This window comes from Coenobita brevimanus, chromosome 97 (genome assembly GCF_032717465.1).
Source record: "Coenobita brevimanus isolate Jiangsu-jjx chromosome 97, ASM3271746v2, whole genome shotgun sequence".
NCBI lineage: Eukaryota > Metazoa > Arthropoda > Malacostraca > Decapoda > Coenobitidae > Coenobita > Coenobita brevimanus.
In genome coordinates this window covers 17,127,437-17,140,856 of record NC_137050.1, presented here as the reverse complement: position 1 = coordinate 17,140,856, position 13,420 = coordinate 17,127,437, and the positions used below count along the sequence as shown (strand labels likewise).

At 41.8% G+C, this 13,420-nt stretch overlaps 1 protein-coding gene across 1 annotated transcript in view; it reads left to right on the top strand.

The window, feature by feature from the left end:
- Window positions 1–12,883, top strand: part of LOC145413616 (uncharacterized) — a 569,601-nt gene extending 556,718 nt beyond the window's left edge. The window contains exon 39 of the mRNA XM_080283270.1: window positions 12,607–12,883. Coding sequence (XP_080139396.1) covers window positions 12,607–12,746 — 140 coding nt within the window. The 3' untranslated portion in view covers window positions 12,747–12,883. The remainder of the gene's footprint in view (window positions 1–12,606) is intronic.
- The last annotated feature ends 537 nt before the right edge of the window (window positions 12,884–13,420 follow it).

Below are 13,420 nucleotides of genomic sequence, written 5' to 3'. Positions count from 1 at the left end.
TAAAACTGATGGTAATGGTACAGTTTAAGCTTTCCAAAAATCCAGTTTTCCAAAAGCCTCTTGATCCCAACCATTTCATATTTGGGGAATCACACTGTATTGGATTGACTTGACGTGTTCTTTGAAATCATACTGTAAGGCTAGGCAGTTATTGCTATCTGAATTTGTAGAATACAGACTTCATGTTATAGCTTAAATTATTTGTTTCATCGTTTCATTTTAAAGGCTCCAACATGCTTGCATGTGTCGGCCTTGGTCACCTAATGGCAGCTTTCCATGCTGCACGATCCATTGCAGCCTCCCTGTTCAGTCCCTTAACCCTGAGGTCACACTTAATGACCTCATCCCATGTCTTTCTCGGTCTACCCCTCATAATCCCCCCCCCCCCAAATTAACACTTCTCACCTTCCTCACCCAATTATCATCCCCCATCCTCTCCACATGTCCAAACCATCTCAATCTACCTCTCCTCATTACAACACCAATACACTCCAGTCCCATCCTACCTCTCAACTCTTCCATCGTAAACCCAGCCCCCCCGGACCTTGCATGCAGGGACGCACTACACATCCACCTAATCATTGTCATTTCTGTACGTCTGAGCAGGCGAATATCCTCCTTCTCCTTTACTGCCCAGGTCTCACTACCATACAGCATTACACTCCTAACATGCTGCATACAAAGACCCCTTAGCACGTAAGGAGAGCCCTCTCAATGTCAGAAGAGGCAAGAGCTCCCTGAACTTCTTCCAACTACTTCTCACCCTAGCCACAGAGCTAGCTTCAGTCCCACCTCCAGCACAACATGTCTCCCAAATAACAAAACTCTTCCATCCATCCATCCATTGCCAGACGCCATGTATCCCAAATAGGGTGGCCAAGGGCTTGGAGTTAATTGTTTTACAGGGAGGGGCACTAATCCTCCACCAACCCCACTTGACGTAGGGATGCCAACAGCATCTGGTGTTCCCAGGCGGTCACCCATCCAAGTACTAACCAGACCCAACGTTGCTACACACTCAAAAGATTCACCAGCAAGTTCAATTCTCTCACGCCTGACAATCTCCACCTGCTCACCCCCGACACGCCGTACACATAAAATCAGCATTATCTCGCAGTCTACCTCTGATACCATTACATCTCTTGTGCACCCATTAATCACAAACACCGCACAAGATAGAATTACTTCCTACGCTTTTGTGGCAAGCTGCACATGGCCACTCTCCCTCGTCTTTGACAGTACCGCCACCAACCCTAGATATCATCACTTTTGTTTTATCTGCATTTACCCTTAAGCCCTTGTGCCCCATACCATCTCTCCACTTCGTAAACCTTTCCTCCGCCTCCCTTTTGTTCTCTGCAATCAACACCAAATCATCAGCATACAACATTTCCCATGTGAGTCCGTTTCTAAAGTCACGTGAGAGGGATTCAAGTACCATGATAAACAACATGGGACTCAAAACTGACCCCTGATGCACACCAACATTCACAGAAGACTCATCACTCAAATCTCCATTCACTCTTACCTGGGTGTGAGCACCCACATACATAGCCATAACCACCCTAACCAGCCACTCCTCCAAGCCAAGCTTTCTCATTGCCCACTTCACCACCTCTCTAAGGACTCTGTCAAAGGCCTTTTCCAAATCAACAAAAACAAAATACAGATCCCTTCTGCTACCAATATATTTTCCCAGAAGCTGTCGAACAATAAATATGGCATCAGTGGTCCCCTTACCTGGCATAAACCCAAACTGCATCTCATCAATATTCACTCTTTCTCTAATCATACCTTCTAAAACTCTCTCCATTACCTTTATTGTCTGATCTAAAAGCTTTATACCTCGATAATTTCCTCTCTCCAGGGCATCACCCTTTCTTTTACACACATTTACAATTACACTCTTCAGCCAACCATCTGGGACAACACACTCATAAATTATCATATTTATCAGGTCAGTGACTAACTTCGCCCCTATATCTCCTTAGGCCTTCAACATTTCGGCAGTCATCCCAGACACACCTGCTGCCTTCCCCACCTTCATCCTGCCTATTGCCTCACTCACAGTAACAACATCAATCAAAGACCAAGAGCCAAACACTGGATCTGCTGGCTCCAAACCTTCCCTGTCCCAGTCAAACTCCTCATTCAACAACTGGCTATAATGCTCTCTCCATGCATCTTTAATATCCTCACTGTTCACCACTACCTTTCCTTCATCATTCTTCACACACTGCTCACCTATAATATCCCGATTATCCCTCTTCATCTGATTTGCCACCTTAAATATCATATTTTTCCTTTCCCCATGATTTAGGTTATCAAGTAAAAGTCTCTGTGACTCAGACCTTGCCCTGTATATCTCTCTTCTAGCCCTACGCTTGGCAGCCAAGTATTGCTCCTTGCTACCACCCTTTTTCCATTCCCGAAAATGCCTTCTTTTCTCCTTAACTGCAGCTTCTACACCCTCATCCCACCACCAAGTTACTTTATGTCTTGGTGGTCCTCTTGTCCAACCACATGTTACATCAGTAACTCTCAAGAGATTGTTTTTGAGGGCTCTGTACTGTTCATTAACGCCTCTGTCTACAGCTCCCTGTTCAGCCACCACTCTCCTCATCTTGCTATAGAAGGCATCCCTTACTACTTGGTTTTTCAGCTTCCATACTTTCCTCCTAGGTACAAAGTCTTTTTTTTTTCATCACTCGTTCTTTAAGCACCATATCACAAATCAATAGTTTGTGCTGCTGCACGCACTCCTCACTTCCTATAACTTTAACATCCCTCACTAACCTCCTATCAGCCCTCCTAACCAGAAAATAATCTATCTGACTGCTGTTTCCCCCAGATTCATACGTAATTAACCTACTCTCTCTTTTCCTATATATGTTGCACGCAATCATGTCCGTTGCCTCCCCAAACTCGAGTATCCTTTCCTCTTCTGCATTCCTTATACCATACGCACATCCCTCATGTACTCCTTCATAACCTTGTGCTGCTTCACCTACATGACCATTTAAGTCCCCTCCCAAAACCACTATCTCATCATCCTGCATCCCACCTACTACACGTATTAAATCATCCCAAAATCTATCTTTCACTGCTTCGTCCAGTCCTGCCTGTGGAGCATATGCCGATATAACTGCAGCTATCTTTCTACCGAATAGAATTTTAACTACCAATATCCTATCGCTTACTCATATAACATTCATAACATATTTCACCCATTTCTCTGCAACCATCACACCAACACCTTCATATCCGTCTGTCCCCCCCTGCCAAAACAACTTATAGGAACAATCCTTCCCAACAGTCTTTCTGGCTGATCCACCCCTGTACCGGACTTCCCGCAAATTATTTGTACGACAGTATTTTCATCTTCCCCCTCCTCCTCATCAATATCTTGACTTTTATTTCATTCTTGTACAGCAAGGAAGTACTGTTCCACTTTTAAGCCACTCATTTGTGAGTTTTAGAAAATGTTGATTTAGTAGTTGCTCTGTGCATTGTTCATAACACAGCTTAAAAAAAAATGAAAGTAACAATATTTTCAAGGGTTAAAGATTGCTCTTCTTGAAACCATATCTTATAGTACTTTCTGAAATTGGTTTGTAGACAGAGACTGATAGAAGCTACCGTATTTGCCGGTGTATAGGGCTACCCTTGAACCTCATAAAAAAGTGCCCCAAATAGGGGGGCCATCCTAAACACAAAGTATAAAATCCTAACCTCTTCATCCTGAGGTTATGGGATCCATAGGCGTGATACAGAACATCGCCAAACACTCACCTTGACCCTTGCTTCCCTGAATATAGTACATATACAGTCAAAATATGTTTGCAGATGATGCAAAAACTATGAAGCGAGTCCAGAATGGTGACAGTTGTGAGGAGTTGCAAAATGATTTGGAAAAGTTGTACAGTTGGAGCCTTGAAAAATGGAGTTTAATGCTAAAAAATGCCATGTCCTAGTAGTGGGAATAAGTGGCAAAAGACCTAGTTATGGGCATGAAATGGGAAGACAGAGAATCAGCAAAGCAAGGGAAGAGAAAGATCCAGGAATGACCATACAGGATAGTTTATCACCAGAATTAGAATATGCAGCAGTGATATGGTCATCGCATTTGAAGAAGCACGTAAGAAAATTGAAAAAGGCACAGAGGATGACTACAGTGCACTCGCATAACTCAGAGACTTCTAACTCACGAATTATCTAGCTCACGGTGTCTTTATCTAAGTTGCCATTATCACCAAACTCACAGAAAATGCTTTAACTCTCATTTTCCACTAGAAAATTGTTTATTTTTGAGATGTTTAACTCATGGCATTGTAGCCACAGCTCAAGACTGGAAGCCAATCATATTTAAGCACACAGTCCTTGTGATTGTGCAACCAATCAGAACAATGTTTTCTCCACCCACGCCACCTGCACCTAGTGGCCAGTACCGCAACTAGGCTAGTGTGCTGAAACTGCTACCCGTCTCTCGGTGACGTAAGCATTGTCATCAGTAGAATTTAGTTAAAAGCTTTTCAGAATTTTTTATTATCATATAAGGATATGTAATGTCTCTTAATACTGTTTATTATCAGTATAAGATATCTATTTATTTATCTATTGCCAGACACCATAATTCCGCAAAGGGTGGCCATTTGACACTGAGTTAGTTGTTTTACAGGGAGGGGCACCAACCCTCCACCAGCCCACTTGTTGACATGTAGGGAGCACATATGGTTTGGTTATATGGTTACCACCCAGCGTTGTAAATGGTTTCTTGGCTTACAGGAAACCATTTGGCTTGTCACTCAATGTAAAGCCACCTGTATAGGAAAGAAAAGGAATAAGAAGTGACAGGACAGACAGGAGAAATAGGAAGAGAGGAGGGCAGGCACAGAAAAAGAATGAAAAAAGCTAAGGAAGTAGGCAGCACTACATCAAGTGAGTGAATGATGGTCGCCACAATATTTCTGAGACAGGATGTTAGTGTTAAGTGGTGTTAAGAGGGGTTCCGTTAATGTTATACAAGGCTGCCTGACACCATGGCAGAATCAGATATATTTTTCTCCATAAGGTGTGTTTTTTTTAACACGTTTTTGCAACTCACGGCATGAGTTCAGAAGGAAATTACAGCGAGTTAGGAGAGTGCAGTGTACTACGATGCTACAGAATCTGAGATAATTGTTTTATGAACAGAGACTGAAGAAGTTGAAGTTACCAACACTCAGTGAGAGAGAGAGAGAGAGAGAGAGAGGAGATTTGATTACAGTGTTTAACCCATGGTATCTGGATGCCATTTATAGATGACCTCTTGGAGACATCCGGATAGCATGTATATATTATCTAGCATTTTGTGGCATTGTTTGAATATTTTGAGGGTAATTATCACCACAAGCAAACACTGGCAACCCTCCTGCATGCATCCCAGTCACGCTTCAGTTAAATGCATACCTCCATCATGGATAGACCTACACAAAATTTTTTCGTTGTGTCAGGTGTGACGTCAGCCAACCTGCCTCAAGGTGGTTGCCTCAGTGACTGCTCTTCCCTGTTAACACCACCGCACATTCACACCACACTTCTCGAAGCCTGCATGGATATGGTGTTTGTGGTTGATTGCGGTATTCTGAAAGTGTTTTTTTTATTGTGGAGGGCTAGTACAGTATGTCTTACTTGTGACATGTATACGGACACAGCCACAAAAAACACACAGAGTTACCCCACTTCCAAAGGTTCTCTCTCTGACTCCATGCACTACCAGGACAATCTGAGGCCATCACCTTGAAGTCAAAGGATTGATGATTATCATGACACTTAGTTTTTTATTTTTGGCTAAGTATTAGCTGAGATATTATGGTTAAAAAAAAAAAAAAAAAAAAAAAAAAAAAAAAAAATGATTTTCCAGAAATCCCCAGCTGGGGGAAGGGTCGGCGGAAATAAATGCCGGACACCATGGGTTAAAGGAGGTAGACAACCGGAAAAGGTGCACAGAGAAGATCTGTTTGTGGATGATGATGGAAAGACAAGAGGATATAAATGCTGTATAAATTGAAGAAGAGTACATGCTTATATGGTGTGAAAAAATTTAGTTTCCCACATAGAAGAACAGACATTTGAAATGGTTTGGAAGGGGTGGTGGTGCAAGGAAAGCACATCAGTGTGTTTATAAGTAGTCAGGACAATTTAAGATATGGAGGCAGGACAACTTGAGCTTAGTTCAAATCCTGTACACTATAACTAGGGTTAACTAGGTAACACACACACACACACACACACACACACACACACACACACACACACACACACACACACACACACACACACACACACACACACACACACACACACACACACACACACACACACACACACACACACACACACACACACACACACACACACACACACACACACACACACACACACACACACACACACACACACACACACACACACACACACACACACACACACACACACACACACACACACACACACACACACACACACACACACACACACACACACACACACACACACACACACACACACACACACACACACACACACACACACACACACACACACACACACACACACACACACACACACACACACACACACACACACACACACACACACACACACACACACACACACACACACACACACACACACACGAGAGATATGGCAGTAGTGTATGTTCCCCCTAAGACAAGAGCATGGAATGATGATGAATACCAGGAAATGTTGTCAGACATGGCTAGTTATTTACAGAAAATGATTAAGAAAAGTAACAATATAATTTTAATGGGTGACTTCAACTATATAGAGGTGAACTGGGAGGAACGGGACTTAGGAGACAGCAAAGATTCGTGTGGCATTATATTATTAAATATAACAAGGAACAAAGTGATGATGCAATGGGTCAAAGAAGACACGGCTCCGAGGTGAGGACACATCATCAAGATTAGATTTACTGTTTACCAAAGAACCTGATGTAATAGAATCTTTTAAATATGTGTGTCTTATAGGAAAAAGTGATCATGTGGCCATTGAGTTCCAGACGATAACAGGGAACGTGGAGCCAAGAGACGAGCTTTATAGGCAGGGAAGATACAACTTTGGGAAAGCAAACTTTACAGGATTGAGAAAATTTTTTGAAAATGTGGAGTGGAGAAAATGCAGAGAAACAAGAGAGATACAGAGTAAGTGGGATATCTTTCTAGACCTCTATAATTCGGGAGTGGAAAAATTTGTGCCAAGAGTAAGGGGGAAAGAAAACAAGAAAAAGGAGTGGTTTAATAGAAGGTGTATGATTGCAAAAACAGAGACAGAGACAGGGCATGGAACAACTGGAGAAAGAGAGGTAACAACAGAATAAAGGAAGAATATAAAAGAACTAGAAATGAATACACAAGAATACATAGAGAGGAAGAAAGGAATTTTGAAAAAGGTATAATAGACAAATGTAAGGATGAACCCAAACTGTTTTATAGATTTGTCAATGGCAAACTGAAATAAAGGAAGGAATCACCAAACTGAAAGTAGAAGGAGAGGTCTATAAAGATGCAGCAATGCGAGCTGAAATAATGAACAAATGTTTCCAATCAGTTTTCACTAATGAAAAGTAGTTTTTGGAAGGGGAGGGAGTGACTAGAAATGTAGTGATAAAAGATATAAAAGTGGAAGTACAGGTAGTGTATAAGTTACTGGAAACTCCAGATGTAAGGAAAGCCCCAAGACCAGATGAAATCTCTAATTGGGTACTGAAGGAATGCAGAGAACATCTGGCAGATAAGATTCACAATTTAATTGTGTGGTCTCTGGAAGAGGGGAAAGTGCCTCAAGAATGGAAGAGGGCAAATGTGGTACCAATTTATAAGGGAGGAAACAGGGAAGAACCCCTGAGTTATAGACCAGTGTCCCTAACCAGCATGGTCACAAAATTGTGCGAGAGAATTCTGAAAGATAGATGGATAAAATATCTGGAAGAGATGAATATTTTGGCTGAAAGTCAGTTTGGATTCAGAAGTGGAAGGTCATGTGTTTCCAACTTGTTGAGCATTTATTCAAGAACGATTGACATGCTACAGGAGGGAGACGGTTGGGTGGATTGTGTGTATTTAGATTTGGAGAAGGCCTTCGACAAGGTACCCCATAAGAGACTACTGTGAAAACTAGAGCATATAGGAGGACTGAAAGGGAACCTCCTGGAATGGATGAGAGACTTTTTGAGAGACAGACAAATGAGGACAGTAATAAAGGATAGGATGTCTGGATGGAGGGAAGTAACAAGTGGAGTCCCACAAGGCTTGGTGTTGGCGCCAGTAATGTTCCTGATTTACGTAAATGATATGGTAGATGGAGTGAACAGTTATGCAAGTCTGTTTGCTGATGATGCAAAGACCTTGAGGAAGGTAGAGGTTGAGGAGGATTGTAAAATGCTGCAGGAGGATCAGGATAGGATACACGATTGGAGCCGGATGTGGGAAATGAAATTCAACCCAAAGAAATGTAAAGTATTGGAAATGGGTAAAAGTATCAAGAGGTCATCACTGAATTATTTGATGGGTAATGAACCAATCACAAAAGCGAGAGAAGAGAAAAATTTGGGAGTGCTGGTCCAGGATAGCTTGTCACCTGAAAAACATATTAACAAGACAGTTAGAGAGACGTATAAACTTTTGACTAATATAAGAGTAGCATTTCAGTATATGGATGAGATCATGAAAAAATTGATAGTGGCCATGATCCACCCCAGGTTAGAATATGCAGCAGTAGTGTGGTCCCCACACAAAAAGAAAGATATAAACAAGATTGAGAGAATACAAAGAACAGCAACCAAGATGGTCCCTAGTCTGGCAGACCTGTCGTACAGAGAGAGGCTGGAAAAGCTGGATTTGCCTTCCTTAAAAAAAAAGGAGAAAGAGGGGCGACATGATTGCAGTGTTCAGGACCATGATGGGAGTAGATAAAATTGACAAAGAAGATCTGTTTTTATGGGATAAGAGTAACAAGAGGACACGGAATGAAATTGAAGACGCTAAGCTGCTTGAAGATATCAAGAAGTATAGTTTTCCTTACAGATGTATACAGTAGACCTGTGGAATAACCTGGACAAAGAGATCGTCCAGTCTAAAAACTTAAACGAGTTTAAAGCTAAATTTGACTTATTGAGAAACGGAGACAGGACCCCACGAGCATAGCTCATTTCCTGTATATCACAATTAGGTAAATACACACACACTCTCTCGCTCTCTGCTTTAATTAGTAATTAGTGATTCAACTTAACATTGTAGTCAGAGCTGCATCCACTACTAAGTTATGACACATTTTCATTCATTCATTCATCATCCAATCCTACATGGCCCCATGAGGAGTGTAGGAGCCTTAGGCAAGGCAAGTTGGTCCTGACATTTAAGATGAGAGTGACCAGCCTCACTCATCCCTGAGTGGCATTACATGAGCAATAAACCCCAACCATCTCTTGGATATAAACCTTCACCGGCTCAATCCGATTGGGCTGCCATAATTACCCACTAAACCACCAGGGCCCAAAATTTGGTTATATGATTACCACCCAGTGTAGTCACTCAGTGTAGAGTCACCACAGGCAGAAGGAAGAGGAAAGAATGAAGGAGAGAGAGACAGAAAAGGGAGTGTAAAGTCACCCATAGGCAGAAGAATGAGGAAAGAATGAAGGAAAAAAAAAGACAGAAGAGATGAAAGGAAAGAAGGATGGAGGAGAGGTTAGGGCAGACACCTGAGAGCAGCACTATATCAAGTGAGTGGATGGTGAGCGCCCCCGCCTAATATTATGTAATACCCGGTACAGCTCTTTGCTGCATGGGTTCACACATGGGTAAAGTACAACCAGTTCAGTTCATACGTGTGACTGACTGGAAATAATATTTTAATGGTTTTAATGTGCAGAAAGGTTGTAAGAGGATGGGAAAAGGTAGAATATAGGATCAAAGTGGAGGGGCAGTTGGGTAAATATGATTTGGAGCAGATGGGGGAGGTGAAAGGTGTGTGTAAGATATTCACAGAAGAAATCTGTGCAGCATGTGAGGTGGTGTGTGGGGTGAAGAGAAGACATAAGGAGGTGCAAGGAACAGCATGGTGGAATGAAGAGGTGAGACAAGCTGTAACATGATAGAAGGAAGCATATAGTGAGTGGATGGGAAGCAGAGGCACGGAGGAACTTGAGAGACAGAGAGTTATATGTAGAGAGGAAGAGAGAGGTGAGAAGACTAGAGAGAGTAAGAAGAGACTGGATGAGGAATTTGGAAGGAGTTTGAGTGTCAAGTGGAAGGAATGTTAAGAAAATGTTCCGGAAAGGGGTAAGAGAGTTAGACAAGGTGATAAAGGGAGTGAAAGATATAAATGGTAGATTGCTAGTGGAGAAAAGAGAAAAAGTGAGCAGATGGAGAGAACACTTTAAGGAACTGTTAACCATAGAGAATGAAAGTACTGTCAATATAAGTGGCTGGGGAATGGCAGGAGGGAGGTGAGAAGGAAGGTAGAGATCAATAGGATGGAAGCAGTGGATGCAGTGAAGAAAATCAAAATGGGGAAAGTGACAGGAATTGATGGAGTGTGTGGTGAAATGCAGAAGCATGGGGGAGAGGTAGTTGTTGAATGGATATGAGGATGTGCAGATTGGCATGGGAGGAAGGTAGAGTCCCAGAGGATTGGAAGTCAGGTATAATTATTCCCCTTTACAAAGGAAAAGAAAGTGTGTGGTAATCATAGGGGCAATTGTCTGCTGAGTGTAATACGAAAAATGTATGGTGGGATACATATTGACTATGAGTTTGGGATATAACAGAGGAATTAGTTGGAGAAGAACAGAGAGGTTTTAGGAAGGGAATATGTTGTGTAGATCAGATATTCATCCTTAAGTGTTTAGTGGAAAAGTTTCTAGAGAGGGGAAAGAAGCTGTATGCAGCCTTCATGGATTTGGAGAAAGCATATAACAGAGTGGATAGACAAGGATTGTGGACAGAATTAAGAATATATGGTGTAAATGGGAAGTTGTTGAATGTCATGAAGAGTATGTGTGAGGGTGCTAAGGCTGCAGTGCATGTGCATAGTGAACTGAGTGAATTTCTCCCTCTTTATGTTGGATTCAAACAGGGATGTGTCATGTCTCCATGGTGGTTAGGCTACATATGGGTGGGGTTATAAAAGAGATGCAGTCAACCCCTCCTATTAGCGGGATTGCTTCTCGCGGGTTAGCATATTCATGGATTTTCCGGGAAACAACATTATTTCAAAAATGTACTGAAAGATATTTCCTGTTTTTATCTTCCTAGTGGTTCATGTTTTTTTTTTTTTGTTTTTTTTTTTTTTTTTTTAAATGAGAAATACTGTCCCATTCAGTTAAACTGTGCACTTACCTGTGTATAAGCATATGCTGATCAGCAGAAGGCACAGCTACACAAATCTCTCACCCATCTTTTGTAGTAGCAGTTGTTCCTACAGGTTCGTAGGTGATTTTTTGCATGTTTTCAGTGAGAAATATTGTCCTATACTTTTGTACTGTACATATTGTACAGTTACAATAGGCATGTGCTGTTCAGCACAGGGCAGCAGAAGCATTTGGTAGTATCACCATTTTCTGGGGAAAGCGCCCCCATTCACGGGGGTCTGTGTCCCCTAGCCCACGAATATGGGGGGAGACCTGTACAAGGTAGGGCATTGGATGTTGGAGCAGCCCTAAAGAGAGAGGGCAGTGTTTGGAAACCTCCTGTAATGTTTTTGCAGATGATACTGTATTGTTAAGTAAAGATGAAGGGGAACTGCAAAGCTAGGTGAATGAGTTTGGGAGATTGTGTAAGAATCAGAATCTAAAAGTGAATTCAGGGAAGAGTAAAGTTATGGTCTTCGAGAGATATGAAGTCACTGAATGTACAGTGAGGAAGAAGGAAATGGAAAATGTGAGTGCATTTAAGTACTTGGGGAGTGTGATGGGTAAGGATGAAGTATGAAGTGCTTGAAAGGGTACAGCAGGGAAAAAAGGTTGTTGGTTCTTTAAAAGCAGTGATAAGAAGTAGGAAAATGAGCATGGAAGTAAAAAAGTTGCTGCATGATAGTATTGTGATGCCAACTCTAACATTTGGAAGTGAAGTTCGGACCTTGTTAGAGGGACACACATCAAGAATGAGAGAGTGGAAATGAGTTATTTGAGAGGAGCACGTGGAGTTATTTGGAGAGACAGACCGACAAATGAGGAAGTGAAGGAGCATTGTGGTATGGATGTGGATGTGATAGAAAGCATTAGTAGAAATACACTGAGGTGGTTTGGCCATTTGGAGAGGATGGAGAGCAAGATACTAACGAGGAGTGTATGTAAGTGATGTGGAGGGGGGAAGAGGGAGGGGGAGGCTGAGGATGAGATGGAAGGATGGAGTGGAGAGGTATATGAGGGAGGGGGTGTGTGATGGGGGGAGGGCAGTGAAATGATGGGGGACAGGGCGACATGGAGGCGATTTGTTTGTGGCCACCCCTTATGGGATTAAGGCATCTGACAATAGATAGAGATTATAATACCAATATCTAATTTTGGCTAAACTTTTAAAACATCAATCTGATGCTCAACAGATTGTCGTCGTGGTCAGTCCTTGGTGGTGTGGGCCATTAATGAAGGTCGTCAGGCAGCACGAGAAATTGATGCCTATCTTATGGACTACTCAACCTTACCTCTGACTGGTGGTGTTGTGCAGATAACACAGAAAGGATAAGTAGATAATGACAGAATGGGCACTTTCTGATAGCAACTAGAAGATCAAGGTTTGTTTGTTTGTTTGTTTTTTTATTCATCAAAATCTAATGGGTCCAGCTCTATTAATACCTTTATAAAGTTCATGGAGAAACCCATTCTGTTACAGGTAAGAAGTGATCAGGTTGATAACTGCTTGATGATAACTGTATAATAAAAAAAGTAATGAATATTAAAAAAATATTTGTAGAGCACTCAGCCATCTTGTATATCATCAGTTCTCAAAGACATTCCTCTGCAACTCATTTCACTGATGGGAAGAAACTCATCATTAGTGAAAGTAAGTACAGTATATGACTTTCATTGCAGAATCTAGGAATGACAGGAGACACCTTAGTGTATATATTTCGCTATCCTTTATGCCAGGGTCTGTTGACAAACAGCTAATATATTGATTATGTAGGTGTTGGAAGTGGTGGATGTTTTTATGAAGACTCATGCATATTTATCTTTCTACACATGCATTTAATGAAATATTCAGTAATACTGTTGATGTGCAAGGCAGTCTTGCAGCTGACAAAGTCAGTGATAAAGACTGTAAGCTCTGGTCTTGGAAATCTGCATTATGTTGAGATAATTAGGCTGCTAACTACTCATGCAGTATTTATCATGAACTTTTCTGCATGTATGATGAGT